Source organism: Xiphophorus hellerii, chromosome 3 (assembly GCF_003331165.1).
Source record: "Xiphophorus hellerii strain 12219 chromosome 3, Xiphophorus_hellerii-4.1, whole genome shotgun sequence".
Taxonomy (NCBI): Eukaryota; Metazoa; Chordata; class Actinopteri; order Cyprinodontiformes; family Poeciliidae; genus Xiphophorus; species Xiphophorus hellerii.
In genome coordinates this window covers 26013080-26040580 of record NC_045674.1, presented here as the reverse complement: position 1 = coordinate 26040580, position 27501 = coordinate 26013080, and the positions used below count along the sequence as shown (strand labels likewise).

General features: G+C 39.0%; 1 protein-coding gene across 3 annotated transcripts in view; it reads right to left on the bottom strand.

Moving 5' to 3' along the window:
- The window catches only part of znf236 (zinc finger protein 236), a 57238-nt gene that overhangs the window by 6967 nt on the left and 22770 nt on the right, over nt 1–27501 (bottom strand). The window contains exons 15-31 of one of the 3 annotated variants that reach the window (XM_032558759.1): nt 27078–27179; nt 23922–24064; nt 23554–23657; nt 22618–22769; nt 22258–22434; nt 19454–19748; nt 17890–17993; nt 16796–17233; nt 16293–16429; nt 12268–12496; nt 12021–12176; nt 10241–10399; nt 8214–8371; nt 6622–6750; nt 6190–6384; nt 4540–4669; nt 1201–1374 (exon numbers count right to left, since the gene is read on the bottom strand). In XM_032558759.1, the coding sequence (XP_032414650.1) occupies nt 1201–1374; nt 4540–4669; nt 6190–6384; nt 6622–6750; nt 8214–8371; nt 10241–10399; nt 12021–12176; nt 12268–12496; nt 16293–16429; nt 16796–17233; nt 17890–17993; nt 19454–19748; nt 22258–22434; nt 22618–22769; nt 23554–23657; nt 23922–24064; nt 27078–27179 (2982 nt within the window). The remainder of the gene's footprint in view (nt 1–1200; nt 1375–4539; nt 4670–6189; nt 6385–6621; nt 6751–8213; nt 8372–10240; nt 10400–12020; nt 12177–12267; nt 12497–16292; nt 16430–16795; nt 17234–17889; nt 17994–19453; nt 19749–22257; nt 22435–22617; nt 22770–23553; nt 23658–23921; nt 24065–27077; nt 27180–27501) is intronic. The other 2 variants (XM_032558761.1, XM_032558760.1) reach the window with 2 other exon arrangements.

The window sequence follows — 27501 nt, the reverse complement described above, 5'->3', positions numbered from 1 at the left end:
TGCCTTCAGTGTGAATCTACAATGTCAATAGTCATGAAAATAAAGGAAACTCATTGAATTAAAAGGTGTGTCCAAACTTTTGGTCTGTAGTGTATATTTGCTTTAAACTTAAACAACTATTTTCTCCAACAAAACGTGGCATGTTTTTATTAGTCTTGTCTTTAAATCTCTAGGTCTGATGAGGGAGGGAAAAGTGTGGTGAACATTTTTAGAAAATGCTCAAACATGTGGTCAATTATGTATTTTTATATGGTTTGTACCCAACTTTGATACTGCTCAATTGTTTATCACCAGCATTTCGAGTGGTAAGTGCGTGCCGTCCTGCATGACCCTGTGAAATGCTCCCTCCATGCCTAAAAAAAAAAAAATTAAAAACATGGAGGAAGACCATAATTCATGCATTAAAGGTTTAACGAGTTAGGGGCACAAGAGCTTTCCTCAAGGCAACGTTATTTACCTTCCTGCAAATCCTGACATCCATGCCTGTGGAAAAAACCTGGGAAAATTGAAAACAGCATCTTCTAATCCTTGAGGAGTCTGGCCCCTTATTATCGGTGTCACTTTAAACAACTGCAGCTCTAACTTGACATTTTGAATTGTCCGCACCGTACTCCGCCCGGCGCCCCTGAGCGAAGCACTTTGTCAAGCTACTTTAAAAATAGAAGGTATATCTCCGCTCTACGCCACCAGTCATCTTCAATAAGCGTTAGACGCCGAGGCCGAATGCTCGCATGAGATCAATAATCATGCGTATGCGGGTTAAGAAAAGGTCCCCCGCAGCCTTAATCTTAATTGTTACGCTGTCAGGAGAAAATAAAAAAAAATAAATCATGTCTTGGCAGAAGAGGAGGCTTAACATGAGCAATGGGTGAACCTGTCTGTCAGCAGAACGTCCCGGCTCTGTGATTTATAGAAGCCTCGAGATAGCGCCATTGAAATCGCTTCTAAGAGGAGGCGGTGGTTCGCAGAGTGCGCTTTTTTTTCCCACTCTGTCGTCTAAAAGGGCTCAAAGGACCCGTCTGGTTTTCAGTGTAAACAGGGATGAATATTAGAGAACTGTGGCCACAGGACAAACAAACAGATGCAAGCTTTGCGGCAGATGAAAAAGCGCCCTGAAAAACTCTGGACCCGAGTAAACCAAAAGAAAACAAAGGGACAATGTTTGAGTTTTCCATCACCGTTGCTCATTCAGCTGCTCACCGTATCCGTGGGATCTCTTCATGTGGTGTTTCATGTTGCTCTTCTGCGTGAAGCTGATGCTGCACACCTCGCACTTAAAGGGCTTCTTTCCCGTATGTTTGACCATGTGGACCTGCAGAGCGCTCTTCTGGTTGAAGGCCTTGTCGCACTGGCTGCACTTAAAGGGCCGCTCGCCTGCAACGGACGCGCAGACACCAGATGAATAAGCATCGTCGTCGTCAGAGATGATCAAACATGTTTTTAACGGGGAGGGGAGCGTGCTGATTTGCAAGTCGGTCCGATTAAGCCGCTGCGTTTAAATTCGCCGGCCGTGAAAATATTGAATATGTGACACAGTGTAAGACAGAAACAATTTTACTGTACGGTTTGAGATGTCAGTCAGCACTTTTCATTCCAAGTTCTCATAACATTCTAATTGCAAAACTTGTTTTTAAACTTTGAAAACTGGCAGGCTGTTGAGAGGTGCTTTACTTGTGAATCTGATCTCCATCTCAGTGGATAATTAAGTCAACAATGAGTCACCAAGAAGTTTGCCATCAGGATTAAGCTTTAATGAGACAGCAGTTCCTTCCCCACAGATGTCTGTCCACATTTAAGATTCCTTAAACATCAAAATAGCGTTGATGTGCAATGTTTCAACGTTGTTTTTTTTCTATGTATTTTTATGAAAATCTTATGTTTCGGTCTGGCATAAATTTTTGTAACTAGGAATAAGGAAAAGGGGTTTTAGTTTAACAAACTGAAATTGAAAGGCATGATTATTTACACACAGTCACAACTTATGTGTCAATGTTAAAGTCAGTTATAATTACTGACAGAGTTTGGAAATATGTGAAATTTTATTTCACTTTTTCAGTGGTGAGCGCATTATGGCTAATCTAGCTTCCCCTCAAAACATTAGCTCAGCTAATCCGCTAATAGCTAATTTGTTTAGCGCTTTTGCTAACTTTGAAAACATTTAGTGAACTTAGTGTCTCCTATATACATTTCACAAGATAAATGTTAAAGTGCTGATTTACTTGGTTTACTTCAGTTGAAAAAAGTTTGTCTGTGTTGAAGTTTTGTTTATTGACTGCTCAGAGTTCTTCAAGTAGTTAGAATTTATTCAGAAAAATTAATTGAGGAGAAACTAAATGCGCTAAATGTTTTCTGAAGTTAGCAAATTAATAGCTACACAAATTAGCTGTTAAGGCTCATAGCTAATCTAGCATCCCCTCAAAACATTAGCTCTGCTAACCTGCTAACAGCTAATTTATGTAGCACTTTTGCTGACTTTGAAAGCATTTAGCAAGCTTAGCTTCTCTTAAATTATTTTTTTAGGATAATTTCCAAAGTGCTAATTTACTTGGTTGTTTTTTTTGTTTGTTTGTTTGTTGTTGTTTTTTTTTACCTTATTTCAAACCAGAAATTACAGCACCAAAATAAAACAGAGACAGTAGAGAACAAGATGTAAATACAAATACAATATTTAAGGGCATTCTAGGACTATGTCAAATTAATTTGGTGCTTAAGTTCGGATATAATTTAAATTCAAGTTAGCTCTTTAATGTTAGCTTGCGCCAAATACCTTGTTGGTGTAGTGCTTCAGTGTTAGCGCGACTAAGTTTTTAGTTAGCGGTGACCACCACTGCACTTTTCCAACATATCCAGCAGCTCCTAATTCAACCATTTAGCTGCTCTGTCTTAGAAAGTAATGACACAAACTATGTTATTTCCAATGAGCTGAATAATCCACCTGTGTTATTATTTTTAAAAGGCAGCGCGCAAGTTTTCAATCATGTACAAAAGGAAAAAAACGTTGGGAACAATATTATTAAATATATTTACTTCACTGCTAATAAGTGTCTGAACCACCAGCCATTATCCACCCACAAATTAAAGCAGTTTTGTGCTCTATCACATATGTCAAAATGGCACAGTGCAATTTTTTAATACAAATTAACTACAGTATAAAGGAGATGATTAGCCAGGATCACCTGAGTCGCACTCTCTTTTCGAGCACCCTCAGACAACAAGGTGAAGGTCTTCTTCAGATTTGTAATTACACATTTACCTCTCAGTCTCTTACATCAGCTTCGGAGTGGCTAGAAATGATTTACCTTGAGCATGATCGAAACTGAACATAACAGCGCCGCAGAATCTGCCTGGTGAGAATACTGACTGAGGAGCTCTGCAGCAGACTCCATCAGAAGAGACGAAGGTTACAAATGAAGTCTTTATTGTTTGGTGTCGTCGGGGAACGAGACAGAGATCAATCTGTCCTGGCCACAAAGTACTCAACTACATCACTGTATCCAGAAGAACCTGGGGCGTTTGGGATTTTGTTGGAGACCAAAACGTCATTAAGATTTTTGCTATGAAAAGCACGGGAATTAGAGCTTAATCAGAAGTTTTTCCGGAACAAATAAAAAAAAAAATGTAATCACTTTAAAACTCCTGTCATTAAATCCTGGATACATTAAAGCGTTTACTGTGTCCTTACCTCGAACTCAATAAGCCCCATTGAAAAGGTGGAAATGCTCATTAGATAGACTATTTAGCTAATAAATCATTTAGCTTTTGATAAGCGGGACAGTAATGTCACTTCAAAAGCTGCTGCTGCAGCAAATTGTTATTGCAGACAGTTAATCTTTAATTTGAAATAAATCACACGCTAATTAATTTGCTGCCTAAACAACAGGGCAGTTGTTTGAAATATTCTAAGTTTGAAATGTTTTTTTAGAGGCACAATAAATACACTGGAAGCGGAGCGACTAAAAATGAAACCATCGCCAGATTGTTTCCTTGGCTTCATCTTTCACACTAAACAAATGATGACCAGGAATTATTTCAAATAAGTAATTTTTTTCCCCCATTTTGTAAAGTTCGACCAAACTTTAATGGCCATTCTGTTTTGCAGAAAAGCTCAAGTTTATAAACTTCAATGTTTTAAGCCTAATAGTTTTCTGCACTGGATTTCTTAGGACTTTTCCACCCACCCCCAGCAATGAATGTCTTTTAATCATACATATTCTTAATCCATGTAGGTGAATATGATGTTGTACTCATTAAAGCCTGAACCCTCCTGGAAAGCAACAGGAGCTTCATGAGCATTTTTCTAGAAGTGCATTTTTAAGGTCAGACTCTGATGTTGGACCACAAAGCTTGAGGCGCAATCTCTGCCCTTATAAGGTGTTCTACCAGGCTGAACTCTGAAGAGCAGTGCAGATTTTTCACACTCCTTACTTAATTCGTACACTGGTCCCTTGAAACAGCAAGGGACCTTGCTTAAATACATTTGGCATTACAGTGAATTTTATAGACCTACATAGTGAAAAATAAACTTCAACTTCCTCCCACCTGTGTGTGTTCGGTTGTGTCTCTCCAGCTGGCTGCGCTTTGCGAACGCCTTCGCACAAGACGTACAGTTGAAGACTCTGGGCTTCTGGGAGCTGGGTGAGGGGCCCGGCTGGTGCACTCGCTCATGTTCCTGCAGACCAAATCATGAACGCATAATGTATGTGCCTGCAAAACTGTGTTTAAACTGTCAAAATTAAAGCGTCTGCATAGGCACGTCGTGATAGCAGATCTTATTGGACGATAAAGTGTCCTGGTAATTATTGCATTGAATTGTTTTAAGGTCGTTTTCAAGTAGTATATTGATAGAGGCATTGTTATGCAAGCCTCTCAAACATTAGAATGAATGAACTCTAATTTTGTGAAGAACACTTAACACTGGAACTGGGAGATATTTGAAATTTCCAAAAATAAATAAAATGGAAAATAAAATGTAAACAAAAAACACTTAGAATCCAAACCATAAACAAAATGGATTTTGATGCATCGCTAAGCAAAACTGCCCTTCAAAAACTGTTAATCATCAGAATAGAAATTGTACATTGAAATTGTAATTGCTTATTGTGACTGGCTAATGTGTTTAAGCTAGAAATAAATAAAAAGCGGTGCTTATGAAAAAATTAAGAAAAATTGATTTTTAGGACTGAACTTTATTCATTCCTCGCCCCAAAAAGAGAAAGATTTATCAGAGACCGCATCCAGAATTTAAAATTGGGAAGGATGGAACGACTGCCAGCAGCAAAATATTATGAAGTTGAGCCAACATAATGTGAAATTGAGCTAGTTGTTACGGCTACTACATAATGACTGTAAACAATTGTCACACTGGGACAGAAGCGTCATCAATCTTGCAGAAAAGATCTCCGAAAAATGAAGCCGCTTCCAAAAACCTTACGTTACATCCGAAGTAATTCAATATCTTGGAACCCGTGCCTTTGGGACATTTGAGTGCCTGATATGATCTATCACTGAGAAATGGTTTAATTTCTCATTTTTCAGGCCGCTGACATTCCCAAAATCCATCTTCCGCCGCCTGCTCGCGCAGAAAACGACCAAGGTAAAAAAATAATAATAATAATAATAATAAAGTAAACATCCCGTTCATGTTTTCAATTTTCTCTAAACCAAACAGCAATTGATTTCCCACGGCATTACAACATGACAAATAACAGCAGCGCTGTTTTATCCTTCCCACCATCTAAAGTATACATCCAAGTTTTAGATGGAGGCTAATGAGGAACCAGGGGACCAGAAGAGGAAAAGGGCTTAGTCACTGACTGTGACATTCACCCAATCCCAGCTCCATTAGTCATAGTGATAAATCAGTGCAGCTCCATTTGTTGGGACACATTTACAAAAGGCAAAAAGAAAAACCTGTTGCTCTGTGGCCTTTGCGTAACAGAAGTGACACGTGGGAGGGAAAGGGCCTGAACTTTAAGCTGCGTCCTCCTCCTTCCACCCTCACATCTCCGTCAGCGCTTTCACCACAGAGGAAGGGTCGGTGGAAATAAAATGCCACTTGTGCTCAATGTTTTGTCACCAGGAGAGAAATCTTCAGAGTCGGAACAATTCTTCAACACTTCTTCCGCGTCTTTGCGTTAAATGAAAGACACGCTCGATTGTAAGCAGCCGATTGTGCGTCGCAGTTCTGACCTTGAGGTGTGTAGCTCGCTTGAAAGCCTTTTTGCAGACGCCGCAGACGTGGCAGCGGTCCTTGCCGTGAGCCTGTTTGCAGTGCCGCCGCAGCGTGTTGGCGTTCTCGCACAGCTGGTCGCAGTAATAACACTGGTTCCTGCTTTCCATGTCCAACTGGGAGTCCTTCCCACCTTTTCCCCCATCAGCAGGATTCTGGATTTATAACAGAGTGCATTAGAGTTTACATTTCATCACTGCATTGGGAAATTCTCCAAAAGGGTCCGCTCTCATCTAGTCGTTGAAGGTTTTGTTGATGTTGATGACACTCATGTTGTGATTTTCTATAGTTTGGAGCTAAATTCCTTAGATTTAATCAAGTGTTATCCAATTTAATGAAATTGAATGCATTTAGGCATTTCCTCAAATTGTGCGAAGGACAACAATACTTACAAAATATCCATTGTCAGATGCCCCATTCGTGGATTGGGAATGGTGGCTGACCAGTAAGACCTGCTGGCTTGAATTGGACGATTGTCCCGGCATACCAGTCTCATTTAGTACCCCAGGAAACGTCTGACCCTAAATGTGGGAAAGATAGTCTTGTAAAGCATCTGATTAAAAAATTTAAAAAAACGTGTCTTCATAGAAATGGCTGAATCTTGCTCAGATTTTAAAATCACTAACAATTAGATACAGGATAAATTCAATCCAAAATCACAATCTGACCTGATGGTGATGTAATTTGTGGATCGGGTATCATACTTCGGTCAATGAGCCAGACTGACGATTGGCAATGGCAGCTCCACTAACAGCGCTAATGACTAATAAAAGTCCCTAAAAGGCCTAGCACACCCCAATCCAATGACCCCGACATTCTCTGGCCAACAAGGTGGAGCATTGCTTCACCAGCTAGAGGTTAAAAAGTCTCAGTTTGACAGGAAGAAGCTACCACAGGCAAGGGAGACTGAAAAGTACTCTGCTGGATTGTTAAGGGACAGAGTCTCATGGTTAAAGACAGATGCCATCTTTACCAGAAGAAATCACAGCAACATCCTTTCCTGTATGGGCAAAAAGTGGAAGGAGTTTGAAAGCTGGTGCGCAGACTCTCACACCATCTTCTAACAGTACGCATGGAAGTGACAGGGTAACCCAGAAAGAACATTCATTTCAGAACAGGTTTGGTTCTCGTCCCGCTGAATATCAGTGAGAGCCAACATCCGTTTCCATCTGTTCAAGGTAGCAACAGGGGTGTTGCACAACATGGAAGAAGAAGCCACTAGCTAGATGGTAAAAGCCTTGGACGCCTCTGCGGCCCATCTTCACTGCCTTGCTTTCTGTTTCTTTGTCTTCGGTTTCACTACTGGTCATGGTTCATCCCAGAGGAAAACAGTTTTGGTGTTTGAGATTCTTCTGGAGGAAGCACACGACACTGGTTCAAAATCAAATTCAGGACACTGAAAAGCTGTATGTGGGACCTTGCTACTGTTTGAGAAGTTCTATCTTGTTTTCCTTTTGAATCTTTGAAGGAGGCTGACCTTAGATTAGATCCTTCTAAACAACCTCGCTGCTTGTTCTGCCCTCAGCTAAGGGAGTTGAAGAAATCCATGCCCTTTCTGAGTTAATCACATCTAAGCTTTCGAGAAGACCATGCATAGTGAGACACTCGCTCAGGCTAATCAGAGAACAGGCATCATATTCATAAGCTCAAGTTCAGATTCAGCAGCTTTAATGCAAGCAAAAATTTAAATGTATGCATCAAAGAATCATTCTGATGCAAATCATGTCATCAGTTTGTAAATGGAGATGCAGGAGAAGATTTGGACACAAATTACAGCAGAATAACAAAGTGTTTGTATTACTCTGATTACGTCATACCCGAGAACAAAACCAACACTCAACTTTCAAGAAAAATCCTTTTAGATGAGAAAATACCGACATCTGCAGATGTTTAAATTCAAATATTTGGATTGAATCAAAACCCAGGAACCCTGGAAGAGCACATCTCTACAAATACACACAAGTACGGTTCATGTTCCTTTTACCTGTGCACTGAGGTTTAGAGTGACACCGTCCAGCATGCCCTGAGCGTCTGTGAGGGTCAGGGTGACGGTGCCGTCGCTGGCCACACCCCCTGTTGACATCACCAAGCTCTTGGATGCAGCAGTATGGGACAAAGTGGTGCTGGGAGCCAAACTGGTTACTGGAAGAAATGGCACAGAGGGGAAAATGAGCGACTCACTTACCATCGCATGTAAAAACACAGTTCAGATGACAAATGTTGCACTGCAATAACAGCTGTAAAGTGGTTTTGGGCATGATGACCAATTTCGTACATTTTTTCTTGACAGTACTTGTAAAACACCTTAAGCTCCGTCAGACTGAATGCAGCTGTAAGGATTATTTTTTAAATCTTTCTAAGGTGTGGGATCTAAACTATTTGACATTTCTGGGGTCTGTTTGTAGATCTTGGCAGCACACTCAGTGTGGCTCTCTACTGTCTTAATCAACATAGCGTCAAGCTTTCTAGTGTTGAATGAAAGCAGCTTCGTATGGAATGGCAACAGAAGTGCGCCGGTGTCAAAGACAAAAGTCGTCCAGCAGAGAGGCGAGACATTTGGACGTACCCTTATGGATGTAAAACGCCATAAGGGGTAAGCTAGCTAGCATTTTCTGTTGCCAGCTAGCCATATCGTCCACTCTTACCCTTTCTAGCTAGCAAAGGTAAAGGGGCTACGCTGCATTTTTTAGACTTGCATTTGCAAATCAACCTTTTCCTTCTACTTTACAGGTTTGTACTAATTCATGTTGTTCTGTCGCATAAATTCAAATAGGATACCGTGAATGTGTGTGGTTGCAATGCGAAAACCGTCAAAGGTAAGCTAATTTTATTTATATAGGACATTTTCAGCAACAAAAAGTGCCATTCAAAGGGGGCGAATGGCTTCGTAAGGCTCTGCATTTACAACATCCAATCTTCCTTTTGCTTGACTTGGCCATTATAGATAACAGCTTATGCAACCAGAAAGGTTCCAAAATAAGAGATAATTTCATTGTTTCAGACACAATCCTCCATGTTAAACTGTAAAATTTCCAAAATGTTAACAACAATGTGGGCCGAGCGTTGGACATGTTGCGGTAAGAGTTTTTTTGGTGTTGTTGTTGTTATTGTTGTTTTTTTGTAATGACAAAAAATATCTGCCCATTTTGCTCTTATGTCCTCACCCTCAGGCTCTTCTGCTGCTTTTGTCTCCAACCAAAAGGTGCTAAATTGCTTTGGCCACAGAGGAGCCCCTGTCATTTTTCCACTGTGATTTGAACTGAATAAATAAGCCCGGCACAGAACCGTTCCCCGGTCACAGAGCTGTCAGAACCATATTTGCATACAGAGCGATAACACGGCTTCCGTCTAATCAACAAAAGACGAGATACTCTCAGTGTCTGGGGGAAGTTGTTTTGTTCCCCCACTTGAGCTGAGAGAGGAAGGTAATTGATAAAGAGAGATATTAGCATAGAAATTTGATTACGTCTTTAGGTGACAAGCAAATCAGGCAAATGTAAGGTGGTAACCTCAATCAATTTCCCCTACAGCAACGTCCGCAAAACCTTTATTTCCTCCCTTCAAACTCAGCTCAGCTGTCACCACTTTATATTTTCTTTTGAAATGAATGAACTGATTTGATTAATTAATCAAATTTAATTAAAACCTTCAATTCAGCTTGAAATAATAAAAAACGTTTAAAAAAAAAGGTTGTGTTGAGGCTCTTTACAGAAAAAAAATATAATTTATACATGCAAATATACGTAGAACTCAGTTACACACATTCCAATGTCTGAACGTTGAGTTTATTCAATTTAATTCAAATTCAAAAAATACTTTTACCGACCCCAGAGAGAAATTAAGTGTTGCTGTAACTCATATTTTCTTCTGAATTGTATATGCTGATTGTTCAAAACGTATCTGGAGGGAATTGAATCTCTCATAAGGTGGCGCTGCTCAAAGAATATCCTCGCACAAAGTTTGAAACGTACTCTAAAGTCTTTATTATTATTATTATTAAAAAGAGCTTACCTGCCATCCCGGTGTTGGCTGGGCTCTGAGGTAGAAGGTGGTCGTTGGTGATGGTCATGGTTGCGCTGGTGGGTTGGCTGCTGAGTGGCGAGGCCAGCCTGATGCTGCCGTTCATCTCTGCGCCGTTGGAACTGCCGTGCTGGGGGAGCAGATCTTGACCTGCCAAGATATTTGGGAAAATACTGCAATTGCACATTATTGTTATATAATTCTGAACAAAGACAGCTTTAGGTGTTTGTTCTGCATGCACGCCCAGGTCTAATTTAAAACCATTTAATGTAAATGTATTTATTCCAGATGGTGGGGCAACATTTTGTTTCTTGCACTGCGGTCTTTAGCTTTATACTACTGGGCCTAATATGGGACATGTGGTGATTTTTATCATTATTATTTTTTGCGTCACTTCACAAAAGTATTGCACTTTCTCACTACAAATACAGGATTCCTTTGCAACACACTAGCAAATGTTAAATTGACAGTGATACCAAACGTCAATTTAAAATCGCTGCGTGTCAGGGATGGACATTTAATGCATCGTTTATCATTTATCATGCACTATTTTGATTCATCACTGTCATAAGTTTCAGTTAACGGTAAATAAAAAACAAAACTTGCTGTATGATCAGAAATGCTGTTTTTGGTATTTGCTCTATTGTTTGTTCCAAAAAAGTATCTTTAAATATCAGTTCATTTGAAAATGTGATTAAATCCAGTTTCTGTGTGGAGTTTAGTGATACAAATTGCACCTTTTTTTTTTTTTTAAATAAATGACATAGTGAACAAGCCTATTTCAAATGATTTTCAAAAAAAAATATTTGTGTTTGTGGCACTCTGAACGCTGTCAAACAGTTAAAGTAAAAAATTGGTAATCTTTTTTTTTAACATGACCTATATCATTATCACAATAGTACCCTAAAATTTTAACTCCATATCATCGTCCCCTAAAGTATATAAACCTTAAAAGCTCTTTTAAAACTTTTAAAAGCAGTGAAAACTTGCTTATGAATTATTAACTCTTGCAGAAAACTGGATGAAAATCAATCTATTAACTGCATATTCATGGTAACCAAACCTAACCACAATACAGCATGACCTGATTTTCTTTTTGCTTCTTTGCTTTTAGGAAAAACATGCATTATGCAAAAAAAGAGAAAACGGAAGATGTTTATTATAAATCAATAATTTATTGATTATTCCTAGCAATAGTTCAGACTAATCAGAAAACAGAATTTTCTCTAAACTCTTCTGTATTCCTTAAAGAAAACGCACGGCAAAAAGGATGAAGATGAAACATCTTAGTTTGAAAGATTAGAGTCGCGCAAAAATAAATCAGAAGGCTGAATAAGAGACGCTCAATAGCGCCCACAGGATATGATTCATCTCATTCAAGGAGATTCTATCTGCACGAAGAGGGAACAGAGACAGGAGACAGATGTTTTCACTTCATTGATAGAAGATGTATACCTCCAGGTAAGAGAAAGCCAGTGAAGAACATCAAAGATGAGTAGAGAAGGAGGGAAAAAAACAGCTCAAAACTCCATTTCTGCTGCTTTTTATTCAATTCTGGGAAGCAAATACCATCGAAAAGACAAGACTGGGGTTTTTTTCTCTCATTTCCCACCAGTGTGTTTTGGCTGAGAAAGGAAATGAAAATAAAAACAAAACAAAAAAAAAACACTCTGTATGGAATGTTTTTGTTTTTTTTTTTTAGTCCAGGCTTGCTTGTTATTTTTGTCTGGAGCAGAATTAGCTCGTGAGAACTCTAGCTGACGGCTCATACCTGATATGGTGAGCGTGGCCGCCGAGGCCTGAGCCTGGACCTGAGCGAGGGCCTGCGTGAGGCTGGAGTTGTTGATGGTCAGAGTGATCTCCTGGCTGCTGTTGGCTCCCGCCACGAGCCCAGCGTTGCTCATGACGTGGTTCAGGTCCTGAGGGCCTACGCGAAGCAAGTTCAAGCACAGATTGTCACTCAGCTCAAAAAAGAAACGACATACGATTAGATTTTTTTTTTTTCTTCTAGCTTTTACCCGTGACGTCCTGCTCAGGCAGTCCGGCCATAGAGACCTGGGGGGAGGAGATGGTGGGCGGCTGCAAGGACAGGCTGGTCAGAGGGTGGATGACGACGTTGGCAGACACCGAAGGGTCGGAGGTCGACATGAGCTGGTTGGCGGAGTGAGAGACCAGGCTGGTGTCGACACTCAGGGGTTGAGAGAGCAGGCCCTGCTGTAAGGTCTGCTGGAGGAGGGCGGGGTCGATCTGCGTGGGAAACCATCACCTCACGTTACCGGGGGTAACAACCACTGTTGGTCTCAGCACTAAAAGATTCATTTCTGTCAAAAGTAAGCAATTTTCTTTTTGTTTCTGGGATTATTCTTTAGAACCTTTAGGTGTCTGGACAACAATATACACAAGTTTTAACAGTCATTGATTGAGTAATCAGATTTTTTCTACATTAACAGCGAGTATCGCTTTCCCGCCCATTTCAAAAAATGTGAATAAAATACATTAAAGTTTGTAATAGGCGTTTTCCTACCTCATTTCATAACTTTGATCACCTTCTGTAGAGTGACAAAATTAAGACCTTCTACTTTAAATAGAAACAATTGCTAAATCTTAATCCAGAGTTGGTCCATACAGTGGAAAATTTGCATGAACATCAACTATCTTAACCATTAAGATAGTTGATGCTCGGAGCCGCTGTTGCGTTATAGCAACATATCATTACACACAGTCTTTGTCTTCATCCCCTGTTCTGTAAAAGCTCGAATTCAGTTACGGTTTAAAGAAAAAAAAAACTTTTTAATGATTTTATTAAATCAGCAAATATCTGAGACAGGTAAAAAAGTCAATCTCAAGACCTTTTTCCACTAAAGCCAAGTGCTTTACCCTTCAAAGTCACTGAAGAATCAGATGTGAGTCTTCAAAGAATATATCAACAGCTAAACGTGAGATGCAGCTCTGTGTTGAGGGTTTTATACCCAGAAACAAATCACACATCGGAAATTGAATGTACTACCTTGTGTTATTACCAGCAACCTGCAGTGTTTGATGCAGCTGCAGGGCGGGTACATTTAAGTGTAAATAAAGCGTGAGCACATGTTTCTTTTTCAGGTTTTCTCCTTTTTTTCTTTTTTTTTTTAGATTTTAACAACAGCCGGAGAAAGACAGACGAATAACCTTGCTCCTCTTGCGCACGGCTTTAAAAATGTGTATTTCGAGCACAAAATGAGTCATGCCTAATGGTCTTTTTTAGCATTTGAATTCCAAGTGAAGAACCAACAAAAATTACGTCAATGAAAAAAAGCGCTCCGGTCACAAACCGGAGCGCTTTTTGTCTCCTTTGTATAAAAGGGAAGTACAGGAAGGGGTTGTGACGCACCGAGCTACGTTGGGACTCTTAATAGGCTAAATGGTTTTTGAGAGGATTAAGAATAATATATATATATATATATATATATATATATATATATATATATATATATATATATATATATATATACAGTATATATACAGTATAACACCCTTTAGAAAGAAACAAATATATTGCAATGTAGAATTTCTATTATTTGTAATCAGCTATAAAAAGCTGCGCAACGTTAGTTACAATCACAGGAAATGGCGAGCCATAACATGAGAGCATCCCGAAAGGTCACAACTCCAAGAAAGTTTTAAGGTGATTTGAAATGACTAAACCAATAATTTGGACCTATTTCAGCACATGAAATATATCATACAATTTACTTTATCTCTTAAAAAAATAAATAAATAACATGAATATGTATAAAGTTGTGTTTATTAGTTATTTACGCCTTAAGTATCTGTTTGGGTAAAGCTTTTGGTTCACATCTTCACTATGTAGCAAATCTTCTTTCCTACTTGTGAAAACATCCAATAGTAGGTTTAAATGTTTTAAACTGTCGCTTGAGATGGTGGTGAATAACCACCGCCTTAAAACCAACCAGTCTCAAAAATCAAAGCATTAGACGATCGTTCGTTGGAATTACAACATAAAACAAAATAAAGAAAGTTGGGTTTTTTTTATTTCAATCTTGAGCCTGTTTCCAGGTAGAGCTCCATCGATCCGATATATTAATATCTGTATCGGTCCCGATTATGAAAAAAATTATAGCTCAGGTGTTGGTGACAATGTGCCCGATCCATAAAGGAAGATCTATTCAGTCTAATTCTATTCTTTGTGCTCTGAGCGATGTCATGCTTTATTATTTATTCTACATTATATTCAGAATTCCTTTCTGAACCGTTTGAAAGAAGGTTTGTTCAAGGTTTTCTTGACAGATTTGACCAAGGTAGTCAACCTACTATTTGTGTCCGTTTCAGTTTCCTTATTATTTATTTTACATTGGCTGTTATCCTCCGTGTCGCACTGACTGAACAGTTCAAAGCTGTTTTTACATGTTTGACCAAAACTTATGAAGCCGTTTGTGTATTTAAGTGTGCTCTACTTGTGCAGAGTTAGCAAATACATTTGAAACATTATGTGTTTAAAAATCTGATATCGGTATCAGAAGTGATAAAAGTGAATCGGTGCATCCCTATTTCCTTCTTGAGACAAAGTTTCCACTTTTAAACCAATGAACACAGCTAACAAGTTTACTTTTCCGACGTGTCCACTCAAGTCTCGTATTAATTCACAAGCACGTCCCTTCTGTCTGCTTTCGTTTGTCTGCCTTATCATCTTAAGTCCCCCACATCATCCTGAGTGGTGGGATATAGAGGCATATTATGAAAACTCTGCTCGTGTCTAAATGTCTCGTAACCTCAAGAGTAAAACATTTGGCACAACATCTCTCGCACAAAATCTCATATGCTGCCTGCGTGGGAGGCAGCAATCCTTGTTTTTCTCAGTTTCGCTGCTTTTACGACATCCACAGAATCGCAGAAGGTGGGATCTAATCCTCCTCCCCCCCCCGAAACGACACATAATCACATAATCATGTGTCAGACAGTGAGATGCCGAACCTTCACTCGTTCTGAGCGACAGTGTCCTCAAAAGCTCTACAGACGATGTGAGAATGTAAAGAGGGTTACTTTACATTCCTCTACACTTTATGTAGAGCTGGTACGTTAAATAATATTTTAAAAAATGATGTAATTTGCTAACTAAATGTCAAACAGATAAAGGTTTTAAACAATATATTAAACTACCACACACAAAAAAGTACATTTTTTAAAATATATTTTTCGAGCTGAAACGTTGAATCGAATTAATCGAGATTGCTGAAATAATCGTCAGCTGGAGTAGCAATCGATTTACCACTAACTGGTGTATGCAGACACAAAGAAAAAAAATCAATAAAGCATTAATTAAGCCGAAACTGTACAAAAAAAAACAACCATATTTTGTTTTTGCTGGAGGTGGATGCCATTTAAGATAAAAAAAAAAATGTAAATATGTTCTACTCAGAACTCGTCGTAGTTTTAGCTTCAATCTGTTCAAATTCTGTAAAAAAATTAATAAAAATCTCCTATTAAGCATCTTTCGCTATCCAAATATTAATCAGTTTATCCAAAACAGAATCAACAGATTAGCCCAATGCAGTATTGATGTCTAACACATTGGTGTTAGACGTATGTTTTTGCTACAAATGTTATTGGATTTCAGGACGGTCATGTCCTCTAACCCCATGAATACCAAGGGTCCAAAGTCTCAAAAATCCTTTCTATTTAGTACATGAGGTTTTTATTTCCCCAACCATTGAGGCGTATCAATATAAAAATACACATTTTCTGCAGTGTATGAATCTGAATGGATTCCATTCCTGATGAGCAAGTGTTCTGTAAAAAAAAAAAAAAACTTTAATCACTTTCCTAAACTGACTGAACAAAACTCTTAGGGTGCACTTGTCACACAAAAAACCCCCAACATAAATAATCAAAATCACTGCAGAAGAGCAAGACTTTTCAAAACAAAACCTTTTTTCTAAGCAGAAGCTACACGTTCTACCAAAAATAAATTGCTGCTGAGCAACATTTGTTTGCCTGCTGTAGGTCTGTGGGACAGCACATGCGGTTTCACTGGGAGATGAGTCACCTGGAGAGTGATGTTGCCCGTGTCGATGCCAGAAATCTGCACGTTGGGGCACACCAGGCTGGCCGGGGTCAGCTGGAGGTGGATGCCATCCAGCGTGGTCAGGCCGTCCGGGAGAGAAACGGTGAGGTCTCCCGCAGCTGAAACACGTACACAGGTACAACTTTACAGGGTTGGAAAGGTTTACAGTGTTACTTGCAAGTTAGTTTTGTCTTTTTTCAAGTGTACTACAAATCAGACTAAAAATACTTGGCAAGATTTGTGTGTTCACACAGCGCCTTTAGAGCATTAATTTTGAGCCGCATATCACAGAGTAGAGATGTACAATATAAAAGTGACTCTTCAGGATAATGCAACATATCGCCCCTAGCTAAGATGCCATGCTTAAATGGATAAGATCAATTCTTTGTAACAAATTCCACATTAAGTGCTTTATATCTGCTCTGCAAAGCATTTTCCTTCAACAAAATGCATTTCATTGTTCAGTTGTTATCAACAACACCCACCTGACATAGAGGCTGGCAGGATGGCCTGGCTTACAAGGCCTGGCTGCAGCAGGTTCTGGTCGAACTGCCCGCTCAAAACCTGACTGGCCGGAAGGTAAATGCTGGGGTCAGAGCTGGGCGCCTGCAGCAGACCCACAGGCTGAAGCGGCTCCGAAGCTGCCTGTTGCTGGCTCTGACCGGAGCCCCCCGTCTGCCTGGTTCCTGAGTCCTGGCTGTGTCTGGAGTGGCCGGCGGAGGAGCGCTTGGATTTGCGGCTGTCGCTGTTGGGCCGGAAGTGGCACTGGATGTGGGTTTTGCGGTGGCCCGAGGTTCTGAAGCGCAGTTCACAGAAGGGACACTTGAAGGGCTTGGAGCCCGTGTGGAGGCGCATGTGCACCTTCAGGCTGCCCTTCGTGGAGAAGGAGGTGTTGCACATGTGACAGCTGAACAATTTCTGACCTGCCAAAATAATGCAAATCAAATCGCTGCTCAAAATCGAGTTTGCTTCTTTGAAATCAAACGTCTGTGAAAAGACTTCATTTTTCCTTTGCACTGCTCACCTTTTGTAAAAGTTGAAAATATTTTGCAACCTGAAAATTACAAGGACAACCTTTGTTTTGGGAGTCTGCTGAAGACAATGGCTTCGGCACTTTGATGGATTTCTTCTTTTGACTTCAATTTTAACTACAATATTTGAAATATTGTGTTTAACAATCCAAACACCAGGTACTGCCCAAAGGATGAAGTTATACACCTTAAGCTATTGATTAGAGCGTGAGTAAAACACATTGTGATAGTCAGGCCCATTTCTTTCATTGAAAACAACGCTTTAAAATAAAATGTTGATTATTCAGAATTTCACTGGTGAAGCTATTCTGTATGTGTAAAAAGCCTTTGAGAGATGCACCAAGAAATTGTTGGTTATTTAAATAACAAACTAAAAAAATTTTTATTTATGTGTGGCATAGTAAAAAAACATTCTGTTACCGTTTGCATTTTTTAAAGATAATTCAGAATTGGCTAGAATCACCTTCAACCTTCCAATGCTGCATAATTATGTCTCATCATTTTTAATGCATTGTTCCCCTGCTACGCACACCTTACTGGTGTTTTACCTGTATGTGTTTTCACGTGGCAATCAAGGGTTGACTTCACCGTAAAACTCTTCCCACATTCGTCACACTTGTAGGGTCTTTCACCTGTGTGGATCCTGATGTGTCTAAATAGGAAATCAGATTTAGTCACATGCAGAATAACTCGCTGGCAGATACGAGGCACTGTATCTGCCAGCGAAAACAGAAAAAGAGATAACAGCAAAAAAAAAAAAAAAAGAGCAGGTATGAAAAACAAGAAAAAAGTTATTACTAACTGCCAAGTCTCTGAGTCAAATGAAAATATAGGGAGAAATACGGCTCACTGTAGCATTTTTAAAGGAAAACAGCCTGAAGGCAAGTCTTGACAGAGGAATTTGGGATTTGTCCAAAAACATGAAACAGGAGCTTAAAGTTTTTCATTTTAGCACCAAAATATTTTTGCGATGAGGAAATGTGGCGCTAAGGATTATTTACCCACTTCTAAAATTGTTGAGAGAGATCTTCTAACAATATAATTGGTAAAGTAGCTCAATTGATCAAAGAGAGCTAAAAAAATCTTTGAAAAAAACAAACAAAATAACCCCGAAGTGACAGCAAGTAAAAGACAACCGTTACAAAGCTGGTATCTTTGCGAAACAATAACAGACATATGCATTGAAGCCATTTTAGATTAAATGTTCTGCTACTTTGATAACAACAGCTTGTTGTAGAGGCACAATTTATTCCATTTAGTTTGTTTATTCATATAAATGAACACTAGTTTAACAAAACAACTGTTGATGAGGTTTAAAACAATACCTTGCTCCAACAAGGTGATTCCTCAAGAGCCTTAAAATGATTTGGCAAACGTTGCCTGCAACTTATTCTAGACTGAGGTCAAGAGTTTGTGATGGACTTTGACCTTCTCCCTAAACCTGTATTGTAACTAATTTGGATTTATGGAGTGGATTGTTGCTCATTTGGAAAACTCAAGCTGATGTTCCAGCTTAAATTCCAGACTGGTGCTTCAATATTTCTATACAACGTTATTTCCTGAAGCGCACCCATCCCTCCTGAAGCAAAACACCGACGCATCATGAAGCTGCCAACCCTTTACCTGACAGCTGGGTTTGATGTTTTTCCTTTGAACATAACTTCTTGTTATGACCAAAGATTTACATTTTAGTTGTATTTATTCTGCCTGAAATGCCTCCAAAAGGTGTGGCATTTATTCCTGAGTACATGTGCAAATTACTTTGTGCTTTTGGAGAGACAGTTTCTTTCTATCAGTCTTTTAGCTAGCGTCAGTAACACTGCTTGCTTCCAAGGGGCTAATGATGCTAGCAATTTCAGCTAGCATCTCATCAAGGACTTTTGCTTTTTGTTTTGGGGTTAAGACACACATTACACACCAAAAACTGTCCATCTCTGAGATGGATTCATCTTTCTCCCAATCGATGTGTTTGCCGGAATTCTCAAGCTATTTATACTTTGAAATTTGATTGAGGGTTTATAAGTTTTACACTGAAGTATTGGAACAACCACAAAAGCTTACGTCCTTCTGACTTAACAGGAAAATGCCCAGAAACAGAGGTGTGACCTTTACCTGACGAGGTCGCTGGGCTTCTTGAAGCTCTTGGGGCAGTAACTGCAGCAGTTGGCAAACTTGGGTTCGGTTTCCAGCTCCACCGCTTTGTCCTTGATCTCGCTGATGCGATCCCTCTCGGCCGCCGACTGGGCGAGGATCCGCTCCGACACTGAGGCCTCCTGTCCGGGATCCTTGGCCAGCTCGGCTGCCTGCTCCTCGGTGAAAGTGATGATCTCCAAACTCCTCCTTTTAGACGTTTTTTGATCTCCGTCCTCGTCGTCGTCTTCCCCATCTTGAGGCTCAAAATCTGTAACTGGCAGACGCGCGAACCATCAGTGCAACCTCCTGAAGTTTGAACATGCCTACCCTTTGCTTCAAGGTCTACCTTTGTTTCTTTTCGGTGCAGAACAACACAAAAAAGGGTAAATGAGAGACAGATGGAGTGCAGCATCAATGTGAAGCTCTTCAGTCACGTGAACTGAACTTAAATGAGTTGACTGGCACACAGACTCCGCTGAGAACCGCATGAAAAGGGTTAAAAGTATCTTCAAATATGGCTCCAAGCATCAAATGTTCATTCACATCACATCATTTTATCTTTATTATCAATCCCACAGTTTCACGGTACTTTTTTCTACAGGTCAAGACAGAGTGACGTGGTCAGCTTGGGCGTTATCTCAGTGCAGCTGCCTACACTGGAAGACAGCTTTGGTAATTTGGCTGACACCACGCACAGCTGAAGCTTAAAGATCTGATGTGGACTCACACACTGAGCCACACAGAGAGCATAATTCCCTCAGTGCATTTCTCAGAAAAGTCCACACAGTCTTACGGGTTTACTCAGTCGCTTCCGTATATTTCTCAGAACAGATTTGAAATTCTCAAAGCCGCTTGTTCAATCTTCAATTGGTTGTGTCACCTGGGCACATCAAGAACGCAGTTTCTTGTTTCTGATGTTCAAAAGCAAAAGCAGATGCTTTTGAACATCCATGCAAGTTGCTATGGCCGACATTTTCAATTGCTTGTGGCAAGTTATGGATCTTGACCTCCACAACATTTAAGCATAAGTTTGTGACCCACAATAAGATTCTCATGGAGTTCCTCTCATCCTACTCCTCAATCCTGTACTTCATTGAAGATCTTTTCTTTTTCCTCTGCATTAAAATGGGAAGTGTAGGAAAACTGCACTGTAATTCCTACAGCACTGCATGTACAGTTTTCCTTAAAGAAATTGTCTTATATTTTTTCTTAGTGCTCTGTAGAGTTGTCTTTTCCTTTCTGTGTCACATTGACGAGGCATGTCAACAAATTACAGTAAAATGTGAATTTTGTACAGTCTCTTGCCATTAATCTCCCACAAATACAATTTACAGTACTTGTCAATAAAATGTTAACCATAGATTATATCAGAACATCCATTCAGGAGTACCCTGCTATATTGACAGCATGACTTATCATTTCACTGACTTAACACTGATCTGTATTCAATGAAACAAGGGTTTGTCAGTCTGAGGCACTGAATATTTGTCACTGACAAATATTTACTTTTGAGAGATGAAGTAAGGACTTTGAGAACGAGTCTAGTTTTTGCAGGTAATCCTTGCTGTCTGTATGAATTGTTTCGAGGGATGCTTTGCAAATGTCGAGGATGATTCAAGAAATGCGCCGAAACAACTGAGAATATCTGTAATTGATAATGGGCTACTGGAGTATCTATTGGGGACAGGAACAAGTTATGTCATCCTGTGGACTAACCAATTGTTATAATCTTGTTGATAAGTCTTTGGATTGTATAAAACTGACTGACCATCAACTCAGGAGCAGCTGTATTGCTGACCTGCCTTCCATGTTGATAGGTCTCATGGTGATGTTTGGTTTCTAAAGTACTCTAATAATCCTCTGAAAGTTTTACATAACACCTGGATTTATCCTGACATTTACTGAACAACTCTGTTTATTGATGACTTACCTTACACGACTTCTAAAGGAATATCCTAGCAAAACATACTGAACATGTGGCAACCACAACAAAGATATTCATTGGTTTTGATCAGTTGTTTAGGTGATTCAATCATCAGGTTCATTCAGCGTCCAGGTTTTTCAGGAATGCCTGATCACTCATGTGACCTCTGAAAAATATATTTCTTTAGAAGTGTGGATTGTCGACGCTGACTTTAGCGTTGGGAATGTCTGTGGAACATGCTTAGCACTGAGATGCTATTTTAGGCTTCAATCGCTTCGGTGACACGTGAACTCCTTTTAGCACAACTTTCTCACTGTAGTCTTTAGAAGACTATTGTGCCATTAGATTGATTTTTTTTTTCATGTAGTGTGTCAAGAGATGCAGCTTTGGCATCCATCGCTGCTGTTTTCGGTTGTCGCTTGCGCGTCAAATTCACAGGCGTACCAGAAACGCACAAATACAAAGGATCCGGCCACAACATATAAATTGCGTCAAAGTTTTAAACAATTCAAAATCTATGGAATGAATTAATTCACATGAATGCATTAAAGTCCCAGCCCTCTATTTTCTATTATATTATATTTCTATATTTTATAAATTATATTACATTTTCAGCAATTGTGCATGACTTTATGTTCCACTAGTGCATAAAATCCTTTAATAATATTCTTAAGTATGTAACTGTATCACAAGTGAAAAAAAAACACAGCTAATACAACTTCAAACATTATTATTGTTGCGGAAAAAAAACCTATGAAAATAAATCTAAATTACTGAGAAGGAGCATAATGTGAGAAACTGTGACAACAAAAATCATATAAAGGGTTGAGAAATCCAGATATGGTCTCAACGTCCTTACCTTTTTCTTCCACACCGTGCTCCTTCTTCATATGCCTTTTACAAAACAGACTGGAGCGGAAGCACTCGTTACACATGGAGCATTTGAATGACTTGCTGTGGATAAACGCGTGCCGACTGAGACTTCCGTTAGTGGTGAAAGAAGCTTCGCAAACGTCACACTTATACGGTTTCATCCCTGTAAGGCAGAGGTGAGAGCAAAGCTGAGTGTTTTAAGTTTTTTAGGTATTTGAAACCTAAATTAGAAAACAGATTTCATTTGATGAGGTTCCTGATAACATCGAGGGATTCCAGAACAGCCATCTCTGTTTGATACACAAACGATTCGGAAAGTTTTCCCACCTTTAAAAAGAAAGCTCACCTGTGTGTGTGTTGAGATGGGACTTCAGCACTCCAGCGGAAACAAAACCTCGTCCGCAGAGGTGACATGCGTACGGTTTCTCCCCGGTGTGGGAACGGATGTGCTGCTTCAGATGGCTCGACTTTTTGAAAGCTTTGGAGCACCAGCTGCATCTGAAGACACAGGAGGATCAGGTTTGGGAAGAATTATTTATCATTTCAGGTAATCTTAATGCAACATGGATGAGAACAGAGTGTTCGGGGATGTAAATTTAAGACGAATTCAGCCAGGAGGAATTATCTCCCGTCTCCAGAGGAGCCGGCTGGTAAAACAAAGCCTTTCTTTCTTGTTTGTTTTGTTGCTGAAATAAAATGTTTGCAAGGAGAGAGCCAGTCATTAGAACAATGAGCAACTATTGAACAAGTGAGAATGAAAACTGCAGAGGCAATCGCTCTTTGTTTTTGAAGGTTTCTTCTATTCGAAGCTATTCACACATCAGATCCGCTGACTTCTGTCTTTCTCATGTTTTATTCATTTTATTCACTGTGAAAAAGAAATTTAAACAGTGATTAGACTTTTCTAAATTTAAGCCTATATTGTGAAATCCAGAAATATATATTTTTTTTTACAGTCAGCAAAAATAAGCAAACCGAGTCGATTTCACACCCGGGTCCACAGGTCTGATTCCTATTCAAGTATCTTTTCAAGTCTATTGAAAAGATAGACTTTTGAGGCCTAATTATATGGGATCATCAAGTTATGACAACATTACACCATGCAAATATAATTTATTATATGCACAGAAACATGATCTAATTAGACACAAGCAGTTAAATTTTGACTTTACAGTTTCAGAAATTTCCCCAAAGCTTCAATTTTAAGTTGGAAATTCGACACAACACCCAGATATTCGGAATCATCAACTTTTTGGATTTTCTCGTGATCCTCGGAACGAACCTGTAGGCTCTCTTTGTGTTGTCTTCACCATCTTCCTGGTAGTCTGCTGCTTCTGTAGGCAGCTGGAGATCACCTTGACTGCTCTCCTGAAGAAGTCCGTTTGACTGCAGCGGCAAAGAAAAACCAACACATCAACAACTCAATTATAAAATATATCAGATTATATTTTACTGATGTGGGAAAATTCCACTACATGCTTTTTGAAACAGTTTAGTCTCCTATGAGATTTAGCTAAAAAAAAAAACAGCTTCACTCAACCGTTTCTGAAGCAAAACAATGTAAGGGCTTTTAAACAATGTAAAGGCTTTTAAAGACATAAACAATGTTTTTTGGGTTTGTTTGTTTTTTTACAGAATTTGAGTACTCACAACCTCTGAGCTGGGGACGTGGAGCAGGTTTGGAGCATGATAGCTGGAAGACAGAGCTTGGGACTCCAGTGTGCTGGAATCCTGCAGCTGCTGAACAGCGGAGAACTGGGGCTGGTTGTAGCTCGGCTCGGGTATGGTGAAGCCTGGGTGTGGGAAGTAGAGAACGTTTATTTCCTGAATAATCGCGTTCTTAGCACAACCACAGAAGCTAATATCTATGGTCTTTCTTACACCGTGTTCCAAATTATTATGCAAATTGGATTTAAGTGTCATAAAAATTAAATTTTTTGTTGTGCTATTAAATTTATAGATGGTATTGTGTGTCAGGGCTCTTTGAATCACTATAATTAATTTCAGAGAGAAGATGAGGTGAGATTGCAGTTCATATCAAAACAGCAGCTCTGGGAAGGTTTTCTGACATCCTGCAAAGAAATTCAAGCAGAAACTTTCCACAAACTCACAAGTTCAATGGATGCAAGAATTGTGCCGGTGATATCAAAGAAGGTCCTATGTTAACATGTAACTCTGTCTGTTAAGATGTTTTTCATTGAAATAGCTTTTGATTTTAGTACATGTGACCACTTAATGCTGCACACTCAAACAATGACCGTTTAATGTTCTTTATAATCCATAAAATGTTTAGAAAATCTGCTGTGCATGATAATTTGGAACAGTGCATTTTGAGTTTTTTATTTTTGAAAAAAATACTGTTCTCATGGGGAGCTTTGTTCAGTAAAATTTGATTTATACTGTAATAGTTCATGACTTGAAAATTATACTGACCGTCATTTGCATTGACCATTTAAGAAAATCTGAGAAAATATCACTTGCATAATAATTTGGAAAACGGTGTATGTCGGCTGTTGATGATACAGCCAGCCATCACCAAAGAAAATCAATATAGTGCAAATGTCAGGCCTAAGTAATGCTGCTTAACACACAGGCGAGTTTTTCACAAATAAATTAGTTACTTTCCATAGAACAACCCATAAATACTGAATAGGAAATGGTCCACTGTGTTTCCATCTGGTTGCCAATTGTGTTTATTTGTATTAGGGCATATTACAATGATAGTGGAGGATTGTGTTGTATTTAACAGAGGCAATGGTAACAGCATAGTTATGTTTTCACTGTAGGGACATACTGTATATATGACATAAATAGTATTGTAAATATCGGCTATTGGCCACAGCAAAATTAACTTTGGATATTGATATCGGTCCTAATTTTCATGTAGTTTAGGTATATGTTGTTGCACTAATTATTTTTAGTGGCAGTGTTTCCATTTATGATCGCAATGTAAATTGCTGTACCTAAAACAGGTAGGAGAGAAAAATAAGTTTAAAAAATAGTAATAATTTGATGTTATCTCTCGTCTTTTTAGGCCCTAGTATCCAAAAATATCCACGTTCAATTTATATTTATCTCCAAGGATACAGCAATTTAATTTTCTCAGTCTTATTGTTCCAAGTTTTCCAAAATGGTAGGAGCTCTGTAAACAACGCCCCTCATCCTACATTTTATTTTTTACTTGACGATGGACATCATAGACGCTACATTATCAATATTGGATACAAAATGTTGTTTTATTATGAGGGATTTGTATAGTTTTTGATATAAAATGACAATAAATGATTTTTGTTACCTATTACTATAACTTATAGATTGCTATTTCTAGGAATCAGGTGTTTGCTTTAAAAAAAATGTCTTTCATGTCTCTTTGGGGTTATTAAATTTTTGAAGAGCTGCTAATTTTGAAGCGACATGTGAACTCCAAATGCTGCATGATCCAAGCACCAGTAAAACCTGGGGATATAAACCAGCTTACCAAATGAGATTCTGCTGTGAGTGGCTAAATAATGCTGGGTTTCCACAAGTGACCCAGAGGGCTTCATGTCATCAATAGCAACACTTCAATCACAGCACATGACAACACTCCAGCTCTGACGGCGTGGAGTGACACGCTAACAGGCTAAAGCAGGGTTTGATGTTCAAGAGCCCCTCTTATCCAGATACACGAGACGCGTGCCCTTCAAAATCTGATGGCAAACCGGTCCGCGTGTCTTTCTCCTTTAGCCAATTAGATCTCCCATCTGTTCTGCTTAGATGTGAAGGTCACACTACATCCTGGGAGAGGGGAAAAAGACGGACCTATCTGCTAAATGTTTGATGACCGAATGTTAAATTGTTTGTAGCATCAGACCAAGCTGTGTTTTCAGACTGGGCAGAAATAAGAAGTGCTGGTAGGGAGGGTGGCAACTTGGTGACAATGTGGTGGAAAGAAAATCATATATTTTTGTATGCAAGAGAAGAAAGACTAATGAATAACAAGAAACAAGTTGCTTCCCAGTTGAAAGTTCAAAATTATGGTAAGATTTATTATAGAAATTGTTATGTCTACCTCTGTCCTAAAAATAGTGAAGCTAAAAAAAACAATATTCCATCATCAATGTAATGTCAGGTTATTTTTCTGGCCAAAAAAGCAAATCAGTTCCATTCTAATTAAATCAGGTGTGTGGTTTAGTGATTATAGTATTAACTCAACAGTGTAGGCAGATGCCAAGTCATGTTTGAAAATAAAATCTCTATCTCTATTAAGGTTGTCAGAAGAGAGAGGAATTACATAAACTCACTATAGCCACGGTCCACACCACTACTAGCTTGTTATGCTGATATTACCTTATGACTTCTCCCCATTTTTAATTTAACTTTAATAATAAGCTTGTAGTCAGCGCTCTAAACAGATACGATTCTTGAGCAATGTCCTTTTGAGACTTACCTGGCTTGTTCAAGGTTTCAGTAACCATTTGTTGGACAAATGTCAAGCTGATACTTTCTGAATTAAAAATCCGTTTCAATAGTCTTATGTTTGGACTTTTATTAACAGTAAGCCGTAAACATGAAAAATAACAGAATGAAGGCTTGAAGAATAACACTGCAATTAATGTATATAAGAATTTCACTTTTTGAACTGAAATATTGTAATAAATTGACCTTTTGATGGTATTCCAATCTACTAAGGTGCGCCGGTTGAGACACATGCGGCATGTTTAATGGTGAACAAGCTTACAGCAAGAAATATGTAACATAAATAATTTCCAAAAATGTTCAAACCTTCAGGATGAAAGTGGAGACAACGTGAATGACATGAATTACCTTGTGTTAGACTTTGCTGGTCAAAGGTAGGCTGAGGTAGTGTCGGTGTCTCAAACTGACTGATATTCTGCGGCAAAGCATGTTGAGTGGTCACATACGAGTCTGCAAGAGCAAAGATGCAAAAAACATTAGTTTAGGAAATGATTTAAGGGCACTTTTACACTCTAAATATTCGACTATAAACATTTGCTAACACAGCAGTTGATATGACTGAATTCTGTTGTTAAACTCCATAAAAAAGTTCAGGGAGGGGTCTCAGTCTTGTTGAAAATAATGAATGATTTTCAAAAAAATTTATAAATAAAAATTTGAAAATTGTTGCATACATTTTCATATTCAGTATATGGCTAGTTTTAAAATATAAAAGAAAGAAAAATAAAGTTTTTTTTGCTGCACTAGTACAATTTATTCATTAGTAGCCGGG